This window comes from Podarcis pityusensis, assembly GCF_964106645.2.
Source record: "Podarcis pityusensis genome assembly, chromosome: 2".
NCBI lineage: Eukaryota > Metazoa > Chordata > Lepidosauria > Squamata > Lacertidae > Podarcis > Podarcis pityusensis.
In genome coordinates, this window is record NC_138029.1 from 4361243 (window position 1) to 4381260 (window position 20018).

The 20018-nt window shown below is 44.1% G+C and overlaps 1 protein-coding gene across 2 annotated transcripts in view; it reads left to right on the plus strand.

Annotated features, from left to right (window-relative positions):
- EIF4B (eukaryotic translation initiation factor 4B) overlaps window positions 1-19157 on the plus strand; it is a 35235-nt gene extending 16078 nt beyond the window's left edge. For both annotated transcript variants that reach the window (XM_080990017.1, XM_080990018.1), the window contains 11 exons: window positions 1360-1414; window positions 2201-2341; window positions 5661-5777; window positions 6768-6950; window positions 7483-7720; window positions 8821-8930; window positions 11007-11226; window positions 12345-12412; window positions 15184-15298; window positions 15615-15684; window positions 16869-19157. In XM_080990017.1, the coding sequence (XP_080846143.1) occupies window positions 1360-1414; window positions 2201-2341; window positions 5661-5777; window positions 6768-6950; window positions 7483-7720; window positions 8821-8930; window positions 11007-11226; window positions 12345-12412; window positions 15184-15298; window positions 15615-15684; window positions 16869-16949 (1398 nt within the window). In that variant the 3' untranslated portion in view covers window positions 16950-19157. The remainder of the gene's footprint in view (window positions 1-1359; window positions 1415-2200; window positions 2342-5660; window positions 5778-6767; window positions 6951-7482; window positions 7721-8820; window positions 8931-11006; window positions 11227-12344; window positions 12413-15183; window positions 15299-15614; window positions 15685-16868) is intronic.
- The last annotated feature ends 861 nt before the right edge of the window (window positions 19158-20018 follow it).

Here is a 20018-nt window from a genome sequence, read left to right on the forward strand (position 1 = left end):
GGCTCAGTAATTACCCCCCCCCCTTCTGTCCTCCTCCTAGTGACATGAAAACAATCTATAGTAAAATGGCAAAGATGACAGTGCAATGAATGGAAGCAAAATCAGATAAAATTAGCCACGTTTTAGAAGTTGGGGTTTCTCCCCCCCCCCCCCAATTTTGTATCTTCAGGGCAGTCTGTTGAAGTACTTAAGGACAGCAGTGATCTGTCCTGTTCTGATTGGCATGTCTCAAGTCTCAAGCAACTTGGGTCAAGAAATTGGACTCAGTTTTCTCAGACAAGCCAGATAAAAAGTGTTAACTATCGTTCAGCAAAAAGCATTTTCAGATGGTTGTTCTCCTGCCTTAGCTATTTTAAGTAGATTATTCTGGCCATCTCAGATACTTGGCAAGTGATCCTGCCTCTGAAGTCTAGACAATACCACCTGAAGGCATCCAAACCATTTTTCTGCCTCAACAATTTTTTTTGCAAAGGACAAAGCTATAATAGGTACAGGAAAGTAAATCTGTAAACTGTTAAGGGTGTTTGTGACAGCTTGGAAGCTTAAAATAAGCAGTTATATTTGTTGCTGCAGATATTGAGGGTGCAATGGGGAGGGAGGAAGAGGAAGTTGCACTGTACAAGCAGAAGTCTGGTACACAAGCAGAAGCACCAGATACACTCTTGGATGAAGAAGCTTTTGATACCCTGTGTCAACCTATTTGCAAGACTGGAGACTTTTCGTGGGCCATAAACATAATCTTCTCTAGTCATGTGAAAGACAGAGTGAAAGATCCGGGCCTTGGTTTGATTGAATTCAACTCCATCAGGCATCTTAAAACTCCATGACCCTTCACATTAGAGAGAACACATGAACAATGTTATTCTTAGGTGCACCCTGTTTCCATGTTGATTCCCAGTGCATTGGCACAAGTGAAGTTCTACAATTGTACATCGGGAACCTGAGTGATAAGAGTCCAGTGGGCATTGGTTTTTTATTTGCTACCCTTTTGTGGAATGCTCTCCCCAGGAAGGCATCCCTGCTTCCATCATTACATACCTGGGGATGCCAGGCAAAAACATTTCTTTTCTGCCAGGTCTTTGGCTTTTAGTAATCTGTGGCCTCTTTTAGTGGGTGGGGTGTTTTAATCTTACCTTTTAAAAACATGAATGTCTCAGAAGTTTCTTTTTTATGCTAAGTCACTTTTAGTCAGTTTAATAAATAACAATTCTGCTAGCATCCTTTTTTCCGTGTGTTAGTGATAGGTGCATCCATTTACAAAGCAATTCTACATGCGTTGGTCAGATATAACCTTGAACTTGCTGTACATCTTCTTTAAAAAATGGGCTTTAAAATGCTAATGTTCCACTGTATGTTCAGTCTCTAGGGAACAGGAGAATACGAGTGGATATTGCTGATCAAGCTCAAGATAAAGGTAAGTGCTGTGGCTTTGTGAAAAGAGGTCATCTTGTACCAGTTAAATTTTATACACAAAGGCTGGAAAATAAAGCTGTGAAACCACCAAGTTTCCCCCACTTACTAGCAAGTCTTTTCTGTGTACGGATGAAATTGACGAGGAGAGCTAAAGGCCTTATGAGCTTTACCTGCTTTTGACTTGATCTTGTTGGGTTCAACAGTGCAAATTGCAAAAGGTACCTAGTAAATTCAGAATTAGCACTGTGGGTTTCCATTTCTTTAAAAGTGCCTCTCCAGCCCAATACAGTACAGGAGGTGTGAGCTACACGATTCCACAGGGCGCATTGAACCAGCATCCTGCTCCCTCTTACCTACACACTGTGATCTTGCCAGAGGTCACATTTATTGCTCCGGCAGAGAAATTATTAGTGTATCTTTTTTTTCTTTAACAAAATTTATATGCCACTTGGTTGTAATAAAACCTCAAAGTGGTTGACAAAAAAATCTCATTACAATCACCCATAAAAGACAGTTAAAAAACAGGTTTTTTAAACATTTTAAAACTTAAATCAACAATAAACTAAAAACAGATTAAAACACGTGTAACTTCTAGGTGTCTGGAGAGGCTTGCCTGAGCAAAAATGTTTTAAGGAGGTGCTGGAAAGAATACAGCAAAGGCACCTGCCTGATATCAATAAGGGAGTTCCAAAGTGTAGGTGCTTTTACTTTCCTCTGTGCAGACGTCTGAATCCATGAAACTGGATGTGCCATTTAACTGTTGGGTTGCTTTTCCTTTCTTTTGCAGATAGGGATGATCGCTCTTTTGGTAGAGATCGTGACCGCAACCGGGATTCAGAGAGATTTGAAACTGACTGGAGGGCCCGTCCTGCTACGGATAGCTTTGATGACCCCCCTCCCCGCAGGGGCGAGGATAGCTTTGGAGACAGTGAGTTCATCACCAGTTGCCTGCTGTGCTAACTACCATTTTCCTTGCCCTCTTCTAATTTTCCTGCATGCTCCTGAGTTGCTGAAGCCCTTCCTTTATATTCTGTTCTTACAAGAGTAGCTTTCCTCCCTGTGCTCCCTACACATGATTCTAGATTGAATACTAGCCAGTTACTACAAAAAGCTAGGGAATTACGCACACTGAGGAAGGGCTGTGGCCCTAGGGCAAAGCCTCTACTTTCCACGCAGAAGGTCCCAGGTTCATTCCCTTGTATCTCTAGGTAGTGCTGGCTGTGTCCCGAGTCGGAAGCCTTGGGAGAGCCACTACCAGTCAGGCAGACAATACTGAGTTGGATGGACCAGTGGTTTGACAGTGTAAGCAGCTTCCTGTGTTCTGGGCTTCTGGAGTCGTATCCCGTACCTATGTTCCCATCGATGCCAAATACACAACGGAAGATTTCTAGCAGTTATTTCATTGTACAGTGGTACCTTGCTTCTCAAACTCAATCCGTTCCGGAAGTCCGTTTCAAAACCAAAGTGTTCCAAAACCAAGGCACGCTTTCCCATAGAAAGTAATTCATAACGGATTAATCCGTTCCAGACTTTTAAAAACAACCCCTAAAACAGCAATTTAACATGAATTTTACTATCTTAACGAGACCGTTGATCCATAAAATGAAAGCAATAATCAATAAAATAAATAAGACAGTATTGAAGATTATTTTTTTTAAAAAAATTCTTGCCTACACTGATGATAGTCATTGTTTGGATGGGGGGCTTTTATCCATTTCTGCAGTCACACAATCAGTCAGTCAGTCAGTAGCTGAACTGGGTTCCACACAGTCACAAAAACAAATTAACCAAAAAAGCCTTGAAAACAAAAACTCAAATAGCAAAAACAAAAGCGTCAAACTTAATCCATTCTGGAAGTCCGTTTGACTTCCGAAATGTTTGAAAACCAAGGCGCAGCTTCTGATTGGTGCAGGCGCCCCGAAAACAATAGCCGACAGCTGCATCAGACATTTGGTTTCCGAAAAATGTTTGAAAACTGGGACACCAAAGAATACCGGCTGCGCTGAAAACAATGGAAGGACAGGGGGCAGGGCAACCAGAGACGAGCTCAGATACTGAAATTATGGAATTTTCGTACCAATGGAAAAGAGAATTTATGGACAGTATGGCTAAGATATCAGAGACCATCAGTACCAGATTGGATCACTTTAAGAACATGGCGGAAGAACCGGAAACAAGAAGAATAGATGCAGGGAAGACCCTCTGGCAACGACAGGAGGGAACATTTGTAAGCCCCGGGGGGGGGGGGGGGAGAGAGCTAACTGAAAATCCAGAAGGAAAGACAGGGGAATATGAAGGGCAGCATACACAGAAAATATTTGAGGAAGTACTGTATTGGTAAAAACACCAGTGTTAAGACAGGAGGAGCTGAAACTGGAAATGGCCTTTATTGGTAGCAGCTTCTTGAGGAGCTTTAAATATGAGTACAGACAGGAATTAGAGCAATTTGGGTGAAATCACAACTGTGGAGACAGAGAAATTTGGAAGGAAGGAGGGCTGAAATGGGGAATTGTCCTAATGGGAAGCCTCTTTCGGAGGAGATTTAAATATGCCAAAGTAAGAAAAAAAAGAATGGGTAACAGTCTGGAAAATGGTTTTTATTTAGGGGTCAGCAGTTGTAAATAAATTGGGACATCAGCAGGCATGGATTAAATCAGGCATAGGCGAACTCCGGCCCTCCAGATGTTAGGGACTACAATTCCCATCATCCCTGACCACTGGTCCTGTTAGCTAGGGATGATGGGAATTGTAGTCTCAAACATCTGGAGGGCCGGAGTTTGCCTGTGCCTTGATTAAATGCTTGCAAAAAGCAACAGTTAGGATAATTTTAAAAGGGGAAATAGCATGAAAGCATAGGTGTGTAATGTATAAAGTGGTTTTAATGTTTAAAGTATCTGTGCTGTATACCACAAGTTTAATTGTTTAGTAGTTGGAAATTTGGGTAAAGGAATCTGGAATGTAACATGATTTGGTTTATTTGAAGACCCAGAAGAGGGGGTGGAGGAAAGTCTGGGGATTTGGGGGCGGGGTAAAAATGTGTTCTTTTAAATTATTTTTAAATGTTAATGAGAAATATGTGGGGTAATCTGGTATTGATACAATGTGGCATATATTCAATTTTTTAAAATTGAAAACTAATAAAAATTATTATTATTATTATTATTATTATTATTATTATTATTATTATTATTATTAAAAAGAAAACCGGAACATTTACTTCGGGCTTTTTGGCGTTTGGGAACCAAGGTACCACTGTACATGTCTCGTGTCAGTCAACCAAGCTGGCTTGGTACTCAAAATGCAGTCATTTGTTGCTCCAAATGTTGCATGATTTCTGTTCATGTTTTTACAGCATAACAGAGACCGTAAAATGGAGTCCTAGCTGCACAAGTGCATTGAAGGCTAATCCCTGTTTTCCTTGTTCTCTTTCAGACTGAAATGCGGAAGACCCATTTCAGTCTGAAATGGGGATGAGCTCAGCAGGTTCATATCATGAGCTGAAGACATGGAGGCATGTCAGACATTTATGCTTCATGACTGTAAAGCATGCATTCTACAGGCTACTTTTTTGAGAAAGGAATGCCTTAATCAGAAGACAAATACATCTGAAATCTTCTTGTCTAACAGTCTGGAGAATTGGAGTATGACAGCTGTGAAATTGCAATCAGTGTTTTCACTGCTATTTTTTTTGAAGCAAAAAACTTGAGTTATAAGTAATTGCGTGATTGCCTAACCTCATGTATACCTAGGAGGTAGCTTTATAAACAGTTCGCTTATAGTTCAGAAGATACATAGTACATGTATGTTGAGATTCCTGCATTTCAGGGGGTTAGACTAGAGGACCCTTGGGTTCCTTTCCAGCTCTACAGTTCTATGATTTCCTGTGAATTGCCCGCCTCCTTTTGAGAAAAGCACATTTCCTCTACTGTTCTCTTGCTTAGAACAAAGACTTTTTATGATGGTGGTGATAATTTTCTAGGGGTACTTCAATACCTGCTTTTTCATCACATTTTCTACTGTGAACCTTCTGGGTGCAGTGGAATATATATGTAAATACTTCTTTACAGTACAAGGCAATAAAATGTTTCAATAATAAATAGTTCTGTGACCAAGCACCATGGTAGTCACGTGCTGGAAGATGCCTAAAGCCTGCCCCCTGAATCTCCCCCAGCTGTGTCAAACGTTTTCTGAAAGTCATTGCTCTGCGTCTATCTTGTACATGCTATAGCCTTTTCCCCCTGCTTTAGGGTATCGAGACCGTGATCGTTACGATTCGGATCGGTACCGTGATGGTCCCCGAAGAGAGATGGATCGGTTTGGGGGCAGAGATCGTTACGATGACCGTAGAGACTACGATAGAGGAGGTACTGTGGGTCACAGACTTCATTGTGGGTCTGGGGTTTGAGATGCTTACAGGAGGCATCACTTAATACAAACATTTGCTTACATTGCAGCATTGGCTAGGTAATACAGCTCCCACATTCCCCTGCTATCGATGCAACATTTTAGGCACACAATCCATTTTATGTATAGTCATTGTGGTCTGAATGGCTTTTCTTTCTTGAAGGTGAAAATACTTGGAAGTTGGGATATGGAATATAGAGCACTGCTGCAGTTTCTTTTCCCAAAGGCTTAAAAAGATTTTGCTTTTGTGTTTCAAGATTCAGTGATTGCTCTAGTGGAAAGACATTTTGAGTGTCCTCCCTGCTTGGTCTACAAATACCTCTTGCATCTTGCACACACCTTGATACCTGCAGCACTCTTATTATTTGTGCAGTTTTTAACTATTATATTGGTTGTGGAGATGTAGTAAATGAGACGAAGTTACAGTTTTGGGTTCCTTTCCAACCAGTCATTCTTCTCTGGTTTCTTTTGCTGCTGTGGTCTGTTTTCCTTCCAGGCTGAGTGATCTTGTAATTAGGAGTGGTGCTTTTGTACAATTGTGCATAACTTGAGTCCCTACTAGTTAGCATTTTCCAGCTGTGTTAATTAAGCATTTTTTGGCCATGTTTTGAACTGAAGTGGGAGGTATTTTCTTCAGATGCCAAATAGGACTTCAGAGCGTGCCCTTGAAACTGTACATGAAATCTTCCTGGAACTGGCTTGATCTAACATTGTGTGCCATGTTTGGATACTGCTTGATCAGGGACTATGTGCCTCTGTATATGTAACCTCAGGGAAACATTTTAATAGCTGCACATGTTGGAGGGGTATAGGGGTGTGTGAATGTACATACAGACTCTGAGGTCTGCTCTCTTTTCTGACTCATCTGTGAGCACTCTGGGGTGCTGTCCTCAGAAATAATGGTCTTCATGTTGTGCAAGATTAAACCACTGAACTTCCTTTTCCTGTAGGTTTCGACTCTAGGTCAGGCAGTGGTAGAAGAGCCTTTGGCAGCGGATACCGTCGGGACGATGATTATAGGGGTGGTGGTGACCGCTATGAGGACCGTTACGAGAGGCGAGATGATCGAATGGATAGGTGGAGCAGCTCGCGGGATGACTATAGCAGGGATGACAGCCGGCGGGATGATAGAGGTATGCTCGGTGTTTGCTCAGAAGCAAAGAAATGAGGAACTGTTGGCTTTGCTGTCATTGTTGGTTGTGTATTGCTGCAGATTATTCTGTTCTCCCTTATTCCTTGTGGTATTCTGAATTTGACCCTAGGCCATGGCGATGTTTGCCTCTTGCCCTACCCAGTGTATATGGTATGTTGCCAGATCCATCAGACACGGTTAAGAAAGATTTATTATGTAGCCTAGCCATTTCTGAGAACTGGGTGACCCACCTTTTGTAGGAGGTTTGTCTAATGATTCCTTGTCCCCTGTTGGGCATGGGTCCTTTGTTGACTCTTCCTTGTTTCCAAGATCTCCTTATGTGGCCTAAATGCCACATACCATTCAGCCTTTAATCCCCACCTCCTTATCTAAATAAGACAACCATATGAATTTTTCACAATTCTCCTGCTTCTTGGCTTTTGCCTAATCCTGAATCCAGTGGCTTTGCTTTTTTCATTTTGCTTTTTCTGAACTGTGTTGCTTTTTTCAACCTCCTGTTCTTTTTCTCTTAGGTCCCACTCAGAGGCCTAAACTGAACCTGAAGCCTCGGAGCGCTCCCAAGGAGGAAGATACATCTGTAGCTCCTGCTACCCAGTCTAGCCGTGCAGCCTCCATCTTTGGGGGGGCCAAGCCTGTGGACACAGCTGCAAGAGAGCGTGAAGTAGAAGAGAGGCTACAGAAGGAGCAAGAGAAGCTGCAGCGCCAGCTGGAAGATGATAAACCCAGGCTAGAGCGACGGCCCCGGGAGCGGTAAGTGACGGAAAAGGAGCATGAGCTGCACACAAGCCAGTAGAGAAACTGCTTGAGTTAATCTGCAAAACACCACTTGGTGTGTCACAGGCTCAAGCTGGTGATCTCTGCAAAAGGTGCCATAGATATGCCTGCAGCTCCTCTGATGCTGCAGAACACCCCTAGAGTTGCTCATGCTGAAGATGGTGAGCGGTGACATTCCATTAGCTGCCTTGGTAGGTAGGTTCATGGCATTACAGAGCACTTTTTGGGGGGCAGCTATCTATGTAAGCCCAGAGAATGAATGCTAGGCTAGCACCAGGCCTGCCCAAGCTGCTGTATCCCAAACTGTGTCACAGCACAAGCAGCCACACTAGCCTAATGACAGGTGGCTGCAAGGCCAAATCACATTACATATAATCCCCTAGCAAAAAAAAGTTGTTTTATTTAACACATATAATTTGAGCAGTTAAGAAACACCTCTAACTGCTTCTGACCTGAACATAGGAATGCATCACATTGAGGGTTGCTTCCTATTCCCACCTTTTCACTACTGGGGTCCAGGGATTGAAACTGGGCCTCCACATGCAAAGCCTTGCACTCTGTAGTTGTCATAGCTCAGTTGTAAGGTCTTCCCTGTGGACAGTGTGATCCAATTCTCCACTTCTCCAAAGAAGTCCCTTTTCTTCTGCCCAAAAATGAGTTCCTTTAGGAATCTTCCTCTGAAAGGATATCTCTTTGAAATTGTGATGTATTCCATCTCAGAAAATTTGAGGAGGGTATCTTCTTGTGGTCTTTCATCTGGGCATTGATCAACTCTGCATTTGCTTAAGTTCTGCAGTACTGCAGCGTCAGCTGCTCCCTGACCAGTGACTGAATCAGTAAGCTCAACATCAGAAGACTCAAACCCCAGACAAACTTAACAGGCCACCCCACCTGGTCTCCACTAAAGGGCTGATTTGAGCAGTACTATGGATTGAAAGGTGCTAATGGCACAATTGTCTCAGTTTTATTTAACCACCTTGTTTGTATTTATTTTTTGTAGAGTTGTGTATACTTGTTTTTTATCCAGTGCCCCACATTTACAGTTAGTAAGCCTTGCTTCTCTGTATATGTTCTAGACACCCCAGCTGGCGTAGCGAAGATAACCAAGAGCGGTCACGGACAGGGAGTGAGTCTTCACAGACTGGCAGTACAACTCCTTCTGTGGGGACAGGCCCAACAGGAAGAAGTAAGTTGTCTTTGGGGTATCATTCACTTAGCCCAGAGGTGCATCGTCCTATTTCTGGGAAGCCCCATAACTTTCCTGGATTATAGCATGTATTTCAGTTGGGAAGCTTCAGTTGAGTCACATGGCAAGCCTTTGTGTAGAGATTTGAGAATACGGGGTTTTCTGGGGTTTCTTAGTTCTTCGTAATGGAAGTTGTCCATAACCTACCAACAGATCCACTAAATAGCTGATCAGCAGGGAAGCTAGCAGCTTAAGTAGCTGTCGATCAGTGGTGGTACCATATTGGCCCGAATATAAGCCACCCCCTTCAAATTCCGCAGGCACTCACCCCCGTTCCGTTTTACCATATGCCTGTTTCAGCAGTGCTGTCATAACAGCCCATTTTTGTAAGGTCGTGAATTTAAGCCGCATTTAAAATTTGGAAAAAAGTGAGGCTTATATTCAGACCAATATGGTATTTACAAGTTAGTACTGTACAGTCCTCTCTTTTGGGATAAATGTTTGCCCCTCTGGTTGTTGGTAAGCAGTTGGATTGCATGTGGTTGGTGTTGCTAGTCATGTAAATTGCCTGTTACCAGTAGGTAGAGTTTATACAATAGACTTCCTAACAGAGTCTACAATGACTGGGTGGAAGGGGCTGGCAGGGAGTGGGCTAGCTTGGACACGGCTGCTTGACTGTGTCTCCGGGGGCAGCATCCACTGCCTCCTGCTCTGGCAGGGCCAGTGGGGAAGGAAGGATGCAGGCTTGGGCTCCACTGTGCAACAGCACTTGGAATGCCCTCACAGCTGTGCATGCATTCACCCTGCCGGCAGCAGTGTGAGCAGCAGGGGACCATTGGATTTCACAGCTGCCAAACAATCCCCACCCACCCTCTCAGCTTTGGAGATGACCGGGATCACTGCACAACTGAGAGCAATCCCTGCCCACCTCTGCAGTTGGGAGTAACGCTCATCATTATCATGCCATTTGGAAGGCAGCACCACACTTTGCACAGAGAGATTTGTTGAAGGCATCTTTTTAGGTTTTGGCTTGTGGTTGTGGTTTTTTAAAAAAAGAACCTTCGATGCTCACTACCCAGATTCCTACTTGGCGGGAACTTTCATTCAACTCTTTGCTAAGGGAAAACACAATGCTTCTATTTTCATGTACAATTGACAAATGCTGGCTTTGGTCTGAGCCTATGGGCCAATTTGACTGGACTGGGCTCTGCTGTAAACTGAGATGTGTTTTAACAATTGTTTGTTTTCCTAGCCAAAACAGCCATCAAACGGTGTTGACAGTGTTGGGGGAGTTGCATGTTAAAAACCTTGAGGCCCAAACTAAACATTTTTTTGTAAGGGTAGCACAGTCGTGGGTGGGTGGGTGAGAGAGAGAGCTCGATCATAGCAGTGGTACTGGGGGAAGATGATTAACTCATTCCCATGAAACATTTTTCACTGTCAGAATCACTTCCCTGCTTGCTTTCTCTCATGTAGGCAAAACAAGGAGGATTTCAGCTGGTGGGAGGGGTGGTGTGTGTGTGTGTGTGTGTGTGTGTGTGTGTGTGTTTGTGTGTGCGCGCGCGCATATAGACTGGACATAGTAACACTGGACTAAACTGCACGATTGTCATGCCTCACGCACACACCTCACGCATGCCCACTTGCACTCACACACGATAGAGCATAAACCTTTAATTGGGCAATAGCACATCCACCCCCAATCAGTTACATTAGAAACCTGGATGTTTCTGTTACTTTATATGAGCAATTGATCACTTCTGCCCCAGGAAAGACAAAAAGACTGACATGCAAACCAACCAGGAAGTCTCTTCATCAAACAATGGAATTGTCAGCACAGATCCTTTTCACAGGTTTGTGATTGTATTGTGGATTAAACACACGGCCCAGTTTAGGCTTGTTCTGTGATCTTCTGCTCTGTAAACTCACTGGGTGTTTTTGGTGGTTTGTTTTGGTAAAGCATGCCAACCCAGAATCACTAGGGAATGGTCCAGGAAAAAAGTGCTTTCCATCATACAGCTGGGGTGTGTGTGCATATCTTCTTAGCCCATGTTGTATTGTATCCTGCACTTCCAGCCTCACGAAGGAGGGAGAGTGAGAAATCATTGGAAAATGAAAGCAGCAGCAAAGAGGATGAAGGTCTGTCTCCCACTTCCAAGACTCCCAGGGAAGAGAAGCTTCCTCTGAAGGTGATGCCAGCGCCTCCGCCAAAAGAAAACGCCTGGGTGAAGCGCAGCAGCAACTCTCACCCGGCCCGCTCACAGAGCTCCGACTCAGACCAGCATTCCCCTACAAGGTGAGGGCCTCTGGCAGGGCTGCCCTTTTCAGCCAAGGACTTAATCTGCAGGAGGGATGGAAAGCATGGTATAATAATAATAATAATAATAATAATAATAATAATAATAATTTATTATTTGTACCCCGCCCATCTGGCTGGGTTTCCCCAGCCACTCTGGGCAGCTTCCATAGAAACCAAAAATACAGTAAAATATCACAGATTAAAAACTTCCCTGAACAGGGCTGCCTTAAGATGTCTTCTAAATGTCAGGTAGTTATTTATCGCTTTGACATCTGATGGGAGGGCGTTCCACAGGGCGGGCGCCACTACCGAGAAGGCCCTCTGCCTGGTTCCCTGTAGCTTTGCTTCTCGCAATGAGGGAACCGCCAGAAGGCCCTCGGCGCTGGACCTCAGCGTCCGGGCAGAACGATGGGGGTGGAGACACTCCTTCAGGTATACTGGGCCGAGGCTGTACTACGCTAAGGCGTAATAGAAACCCAAATTATGTTGTTTTAAAATTCATAAAACGTGACAGCAAAATGTTAGGGATTGTGGGCAAGGTGGGTGCAATGGAAACCAAAGTAAGCTTTGGTTCACTGGGGTAGGTTTTATTCGGAACTCATGATTTTGAAGTGGGGATTTATTTTCTTTCATATTGTGTTGCTGTGGGTTGAAAGAGCGGTGGTTCTGTAATGCTGGGTAGTGGGTGGCCCTGCTCACCTGTCAGGATTAAGGGAGATGAATATCTGGTCCTCTAGCCAGACAGGCCCCCCCACCCCCAGCTTAAAAGCTAGCTTCACTATAGATAAGAAACATTAAAATGCAACAATGCTAAATAAATAAGTAAAATTACTAAATAATATAGCTGCAAGTTCTTGGCAATCATTTTCAATGATTTCTATGCAATTTCACACACATTTTACTTGCCAAGCAAAACTAAATTATATTAATTTAAACAAAATACCTTTTGAATTCCCAAGTCATGTTACAACTTTTTGGCACCCCTCATTTTAAGGAATTTGAAAGTTGAAAAATTCAACACACCTGAATGTGACGTGGAGTTACAGTAGCAACTTCCATGGAGTGTACAGTATGCACAAAGCATCAACGCTGCTTTCCTGTGTTCTTTGTTGCAGCGGCAGCCAGGCTATGCCACCCCTGCCTTCAGAAGATGGAGTGCCCTCCAAGAACGCCCCAAGGAAAGGTAAGGCTCGGGTGCAGAAACTTACCTGTGGCTCTTTGGGGCAAAGAGAGAGAGCCCTGGGGATTGAGGAGTGGTTGTGTGCAGCTATTGTGCCTGGCAATACACATGCATTCTTTGTTACTTCCTCTGTGTTGGGCGTACGCTGCTTTGAGGAAATGGCTCTTGTGGCTGGCAGCTGCATTTATTATTATTTGTCTGCTTTATTTCATTTATTTTTATCTGCTTTCTTTATTAATCTCTTCCCGGGAATCATCTCAAAACAGTTTCACCATACAAAAAAAAATCCATATCCAAAAAACAAATTCAAATAATTGCAGATACGGAGCAGGGTTCAAAATTCAAAATATCTACTTCATAGCTATTCCAAGAAAAAGACATCTCTGCTCCCTGTTCACTAAGAAGTCGTGAAAGTTCCCAGTGTCATGGCTTATTGCTTGCAGGTGTAGTTCATAGATTTATTTTCTAGCTTGCCAGGAGAGGGCAGCAGAGTCCAGTGAGGAGCCACCTTAAATTCAGTCTGGGGAACTTCTCTGTCTGGATCCTGGTTTCAGTAATCTGCCACATGTTCAGTTGTTGATGGTTTGACGGGCGAATGACAAGCGGCATCTTCCCACTTGACTTCTCCTGCCCAATGTAATAGAAACTTGTAATACAGTCCTTACGTTTGTTTACTTGGAAGTAAGTCCCACTGTGTTCAGTGGGGCTTACATGCAGGTAAATGTGTATGTATTCCCTTCTTGCTGAAGGCAAGGTAGGTTCTGTGGTCAGGATGATCACAAGTTGATAAGAAAATTGGCACAGTATACTTGGAAGTTCAACTTAATAATGGAGTAATACAGAAAACTATGATGACCCTAAAATTCAGGGAGGCAACCCAAGTCAAGAGGACTCACCTTTCCTAATTACAAAGTAGGGAAATCCACACAATCTTCCACATTTTTAGGAGAAGAAAAAATGAAGAGCAAGAGGGTGGAAAACAAACCTTAAGGCTGGTACTTTGTTGCAAGCAGTAGTAAATTTCATTGAAATGAAACTTGCTTAGTGTTAGGTAGGGCTGGGCGAGATCTGGTTTTCAACATCACAATATTTTGATATATCACAATGTCTGAAATACGGCTGTAGCTATGCAGAGGAGAAGCGTGGTAATGTCCTGGCAATTCCTAATACTTAAGGGTCTTACTCTAAAACTGATAATTTTTTACTTACCTTTAACTTATTGTTAAAACTGTTACAAAATTTTACTTCTTGATAGCATGCTTCAATGAAACCATTTAAGATTTCTGGAGACTATATTGCTGCAGTTTTGTGGGCATATTTAAAATTTATGAAAGTGGTAGATCATCTGATTCCTTACTCAGAGGTCCCAGTGGAATTCTAGGCATGTGTAAGCCTCATTGAGTTCAACTAAACCTACTTTCCTGGGAGTGAGCCCCATTTGAATTCAGTAGGGCTTGCTTGTGAGTAGAGACGCATTTGCTTGCACTGCTTACCAACAACACCCTCCCCATCATTCTCACCCCACACAACAACTACCCAATCTCCCATTTCAGCATAAGGAGGCCACTGATAATTCTTCTCCACTCTGTTTCCCACAAAAGGGCCTCCCAAAAGACCACCCACCCACCCCCACCTCCAAGAACCTCATGGCATCTGGGAGAAAATGCACATGGAGCAGCCCCCCCCCCCCCGGGCTTTGCTGTTTCAGAGAATATGGGAAAGTGAAGTTTTAAGCTTCCCTGGCAGGACACATCACACAGAATACTTGCATCACCTGTAGGATGATCACAGAATTGGAAGGGACCTCTGAGGGCCAGCCATCCTCTCCCATAGGAGAGCATAAGGCAGCAGAGGCCTCATGTCTGTGAGCTACTACGACAGGCAACATGTAGCTCACAGACAGAGAAGGAAGGAAAGAGCTGGGGCTGGCTTTAAGGGCATGGCTATGCTCTCTTTTTTATTCTTGAGCTAGAACCTCGTGTCTCAGAAAGGCAAGGGAAGGCATCATTGCACACACCTTGACACACACACATTGAGGTGGGGAAAGGGACAGGGCACGATTCCCCCCCCCCCCCACTCTGAAGTAAATAACCCCCGTTAATGGGAGAAAGGAACTCAGAGCAAGAAGCCACCTACCAGCCTGGCACCTTTTATTACACACTTTTAGCAAGAGCCTCATAGCATCTGAGGAGCTTGCTGCTTTGAAGGCTGTTCAGTGCTGCCTGCTCTTGCAATTGGCTGTGGCTACAGGATTAGGGGAAGAGCTGAAGCAGAGACTGTTTTGCACAGCGGAGCTGAGGCAGAGATGGTTCTGCAGGGATTGTGATACTTGCATTAGCCAGCCGCCTGCTCTTGTGGTTGGCTGTGGCTGCAAGGAAGTAGGGGAGAATTAAGGAGGGCTCTGCAGAGGAGCATGCAACGCAGTGCTTTAAAATCACAGGCAGGCAGGTCCTTCCCAGCGATCGCCCCTCACAGTGGCTTGGCTGTGGAGTGATGATGTGGGCAGGTGGAGCAACCAGGAGGAGGGAGGCAGCCTGTCTGCAAAGGAAGCAAGGCACAAGCAGGCAGGTGAGCACCTTATCAGGCTTCCTCTGGCACTAGTGCAGGCTCAAAAATGTTACCACAACAAGCTCTTCAAACCATTTTCAAATTATTTATTGATGTATCACACAGCCCTAGTGTTAGGGTACTAGTAACCTGGGTGGGCTAACTTGACATCTCATTGCTGAAATTAGTTCAAGATGGAATAACAGATTTGTCTCAACTTACTTTAGGTGATGAAAACCGACCTGATGAAGGGAAGGAGAGTGCTCCGAAGGGCCGAAGTGGAAATTCTGGGTGTGGTCCTGGAGATGGAGGCAGCAGAGACCATTGGCAAGACTCAGATAGGTACAGTTGTCTTCACATCCTCATGCTCTGACTCTGGAAACCTTGTGCCGGGGAGCAGGCAGTGAGCAGCTAAGGGAATGCTGGAGATCCACTATAAGCTGATACAAAGCAGCTGGAGGCTGGAACACCTGACTGCAGTTTGCTGTCTGTGGCACACAGAGCTCTGGGTTGTCCAGACTCATCTGCATAGGGCTGGAGTGTGGGTTGCACCTAATGGGTTGAGTATGGAGCAAATGGCTCTCACTGCCATTATTCTATGTGTGTAAAGTTTGTCCTTTGGTCACCTTATTAACATGGTAGCAGTTTTCTTTTTCAGGAAAGAGAGTAGTGAGCATGACTCAAGACCTGCATCTGAGCCAAAGAAATTCGAAGAGAACCCTACCCCCGTAAGTGCTGAATCTGTTGCTTTTTGAGCAGTGATTGTCAAATGCTGGTGTAATTAGGCAGCAGCTCTCTGTCATTCAATGTGCCAGAATGTATCGGGATTCCCTTAGGACTTTACTCAGTTAATTGTGGATTCAACTAACTGATTATAATTCTGTAACTAAAATATCCTTGTGCTACATTCAGACTTTTTGCTGAGAAGCTTTTACATCACTGGTACCCACAGTTACTTCCTATTACTAGCTCTGAAAAGTGGGGAGAAGGGAATATAGGCTTCACCAGTTGATAGAGGATATTCTGCTGATAGAACAGGATGCACACGAATGTCACAGAAAGCCAAGCATCTGTTTTCTAAATCCTCAGCTGGAAGTAGAAGTGCCAAAATCCCAAGTTTGTACTCTTGTAAAGCAGATAGTTGTGTTTTGTTTATATTCTCAAACTGTGCTCATTGGTTATTGAATTCTTAGTTTTTTGTTTGTTAATTGGAGGATGGACTAATAATAAAAAATAAAGTTTGCCACAGACAGAACAAAGACCAGATCAAGAAATTTGCCCTGGAAGTGCATGCAAAGAATCTTGGCCACAAAGCCCACTTCATAGTGGGAGCTTGGAGCTTGTTTTTCCTTTTTCCTTCATTGCAACCTTGAGAAACAGTGATCAGCCCAAAGGTTGCCCAGTGTGGTTTCAAATTCAGGTCCCCCAGTCTGCCATTTTTATCCGCCATGCCTTGGTGGTACACCTCTAGGTTGTGGTCTGAATTTAGTCAGGCTGTTTTCCTCAAACCACACCCACCTGGCTGGTCCAGCTGCTTCTGCAACCTGATCCCTGCAGAGAGCAGGAATGAACTCTTCCTGCATTGGCTGATTTCATTCCTGATTGGTCACTGTGTTCTCCCACCCTGACAGCCCAGCTTTGACAGGTGGGCGATGTCATCCATCTGCAAAAGCTGGCTCTCAAGGTGGGGGAAATAAAGATCTGGGCCAAAAAGATTTCCCACCCTGCATTCTGCCTTTTATCTGCCCAGAATGTAGCCATCCCACCCTTCTCTAATGTCTGTGTTACACCATCCCAGGAACACCTGATACCCACAGCCCTATGTATAAAACTTGTCACAGGATGACTTTCAGTGTCTCAGTGTCCAGTTTTGAGTGCTGTTTTAACACCCACTTCCCTACCTCTCTTGCAGAAATTTAGCTGTGCTAGCAAGTATGCTGCTTTGTCAGTGGATGGTGACGATGAAGCAGAGGGGGATGAGTACGCTGATTAAATTCTCCAGCCCCTCCATGCCGTCTCCTTACCGGTTGCCACCCAGGAATATTCGGCAAGCAAAACCAAACCTTTATTCAGACAAGACAGAAAAATAAAAGCCTACAAGTCAACATCTCCTTGGAGAGACCTTTCTTAAACCTTTCTTTAAAAAAATATATGAAAAAGTGATACAGTTTCTCTTGCATGCTGCTGCAGCCTTTAAAGTATTGAACTAACTGGAGAAATCCCTGCAAAAAAAAGTATAGCAAGAGAGAAAATGGCAGGTGTCTTTTTAAAAAAAGGAATAGGCCCAGTGTGTGTCTTGAGTGTGACTTCATGCAGCTTCCAATCACGTCCAGAGCCCCAGGTCCTTCCCATTAAAAGAGAGGCTAGCACTTGAGCAGGCCAGGTGTGTATTAGTTGAGCACAGTGGGGACATGGACAGCTAAGATCTGTCTCCTCATTTTGCCAGGTTGGTTGACTTCTGCAGTGTAAGCTTCAAACGAACTTGAAAGCATTTTAGTGCATTGGGAAAAGGAGGAGAGCAGTCTTGCCTTGATGGCTGGGGGAAGAGATGAGATGGCTTTTCAAGGCAGAGAGTTGACATCTCTACTCAAGTAATCCCTGAGGTTTAAGTTAGAAACCTCGCCCTGGTGGTGGTGGTGTCCCCCTCTGAAATCCATCAGGTTTGGGGAAGCCCCAGGCAACACTAAGGCTGAGTAGCAAACCTTTGCTACCAAAGGAATCTTCTCAGAAGCCTCAGAGCTGATCCTGGGGTTGTACCCTTGCCTGTCCCCAACAATAAAGGCTGCTGACAGTTGGCTTCTATGTTGAAAGCCACTTTCCACATAGTTTGGCCAAATGGTGCAAAGACACTCTGTGTTAGTGGTCACCAGGACCATGCAGTGCTGATGTGGAAAGTGCGCCTTGCATATGAACCATGCAGAAAGTAACTTTTTGTATGTCAAGGTGCTCCACCATATGGAATCAGTTTTTGGTAACCTCCCTGAAGGAGGTTGCAATATATATGAAGGAGCCATTGGATTTATGGGAATCATTAGTTGAAAGAGCAATTTCTGGAGACTATAAAGTTTTCTTGAATTCCCCCCTTCCTATCCCTTCCTCTTCTGTCCCCTTTTAATCACGGAGGTACCACCACAACCACTCTCACAAATTTAAATTGCACCTGTTTTAAACTTGGGCACTGTTTAAAGGTAGCAAGAGTCTTTGAAAGTTTGACTGAGCATCATGTGACTGTTCCAAGTTCCTTCCTCACTTTTGGGCAAGTAGGTACACAACATGAATGGCAAATTTCCTTCAGCCCTTACAAAAAGGGTTTACTTTTAGTCCCCTAAATTTCTTTTTAAAGCTTCCTTCGCCAACACCATCAGACACAGAGACAAGCAATCTCTTCCATTTCTTCCAGTAGTCTTGGTCCTTTCATTCTTCTTCCTTGAACTAATTAATGGGTAGGGCAAGTGGGAATTCAATCCACACAGTGGAACTGAAGCAGCACAAGGTTTTACTAGCCAACTCTCAGCAGCCTGATTTACATGGTGGCTGCAGAGGAGGATCTGGCTAGCTTTTGGGAGGTGTGCACGGGCTCACCAGGGAACTGCCAGTTTTTACCTAGTTGGGGAGGAGAACAGTGTGATTTTCCTCTTGAAGCAATTCTGGCTGAGTCAAATACAGGATTTGGCGTGTTGTAAAGCCTGCCGTGGTTGGTGTCTTGTTTCAGTAAATTTTAGCTACAATTTAAACCAGTCCTTTGAAATACACAGAGTAGTGGCACATCCTATGGGCAGGATATAAAGGAATGGGAGGGGAGACCCTGCTGAGTGCAGATAATTGATTTGAAATGCAATATTGCTTTGACTGTGTGAAATGCTGGGGGGAGAGGCTATATTTGAGGTAAAGTGCTAATTTGCATACCCCAGAAGCATTTTCTACCCTCCCTTCTCTTTCTCTCTCTCTCTCTCTCTCTCTCTCTCTCTCCTATTCTCTCTCTTTATCTCTCTCTGCGCTATCAGGACAGGTTCACGAATGGATTGAGGTGCATTTTACACATTCTGAAGACATGTAAAATTTGTACAAAATATCTTCTATGAAAATGATTTGTAATCTGTGTGGACTTACTGGGAGATGTCTTTTATTATGTAAAATTTTCCCTCCTCCCCCCTTCTTGGTTTTTTTGTTTTTCTCCAAATAAAACTAATCTTTAAAATAATGCTTCAGCACGAGCTTACTTTGCCAGTGGTGTCTCTTCTCCATCAGGACATGGATGTTGCTCTCAAATATATAGAACTAGTAGGGAGTGCCATCTTGATTCAAAATGGTGGACGCCAACGTGTCCCCCAGAATCTGCTCAATCTTCTGGAGCACACAGGGGGCTCCAGGGGAGCAAAGCCCCACTGAAGGCTGGTAGTACATTCTGTCTGCACACAGAGGATTTGACACAACCCAGAGACTTGCTGATGCAAAGAGATGTAATTGTAGATTTCATAAGTTATGTCACTGATTCTCCTTGTAAGATCTCTAGAGGGTAGGCGATATCCTTTCATAAATACAATACAAATAATTTGGGGACGGGTGAGTGAAGTCAAGGCCCATGATCCCTGCAGCCCTTACAAGTGGCCCCGGTTGAGACCTCATTGCTGCCCACATTTCTAGCTCAATGGTTAACTACAGAAAACTGGATCTGTCAAGATTCAAGTTCTCTGGCTTCCCAAGTCCTTTGGTTTGGACTAAAAGCAATTGACTTGTTCACTTATTTGACAGGAGGGCTGGGGACGGGGAGAGGAACTGAGCCTTGCTTCTTTTCCGTCTATTTCTGAAATAAAAATTATCTTTCTTCGCTTGCACAATTGCGTCTCTGTGCCTGCTTCCCTGCGCTTGGATTGGTAGTGCAATGCTTTAGCCAATTCCAGTTCCCTCCCTCCTGCCAAAGAAGCAGGGGGTGTGATCAAGGTTTTATAAACAGGAGAACACAGTGCCCTTTTCATTGTGCATCCTCCCCACATAAGGCATCCGAAGACAGATAGTCATTGAGACAGCATCTGGTATACCACCACCTCCTGCACTTGATAAA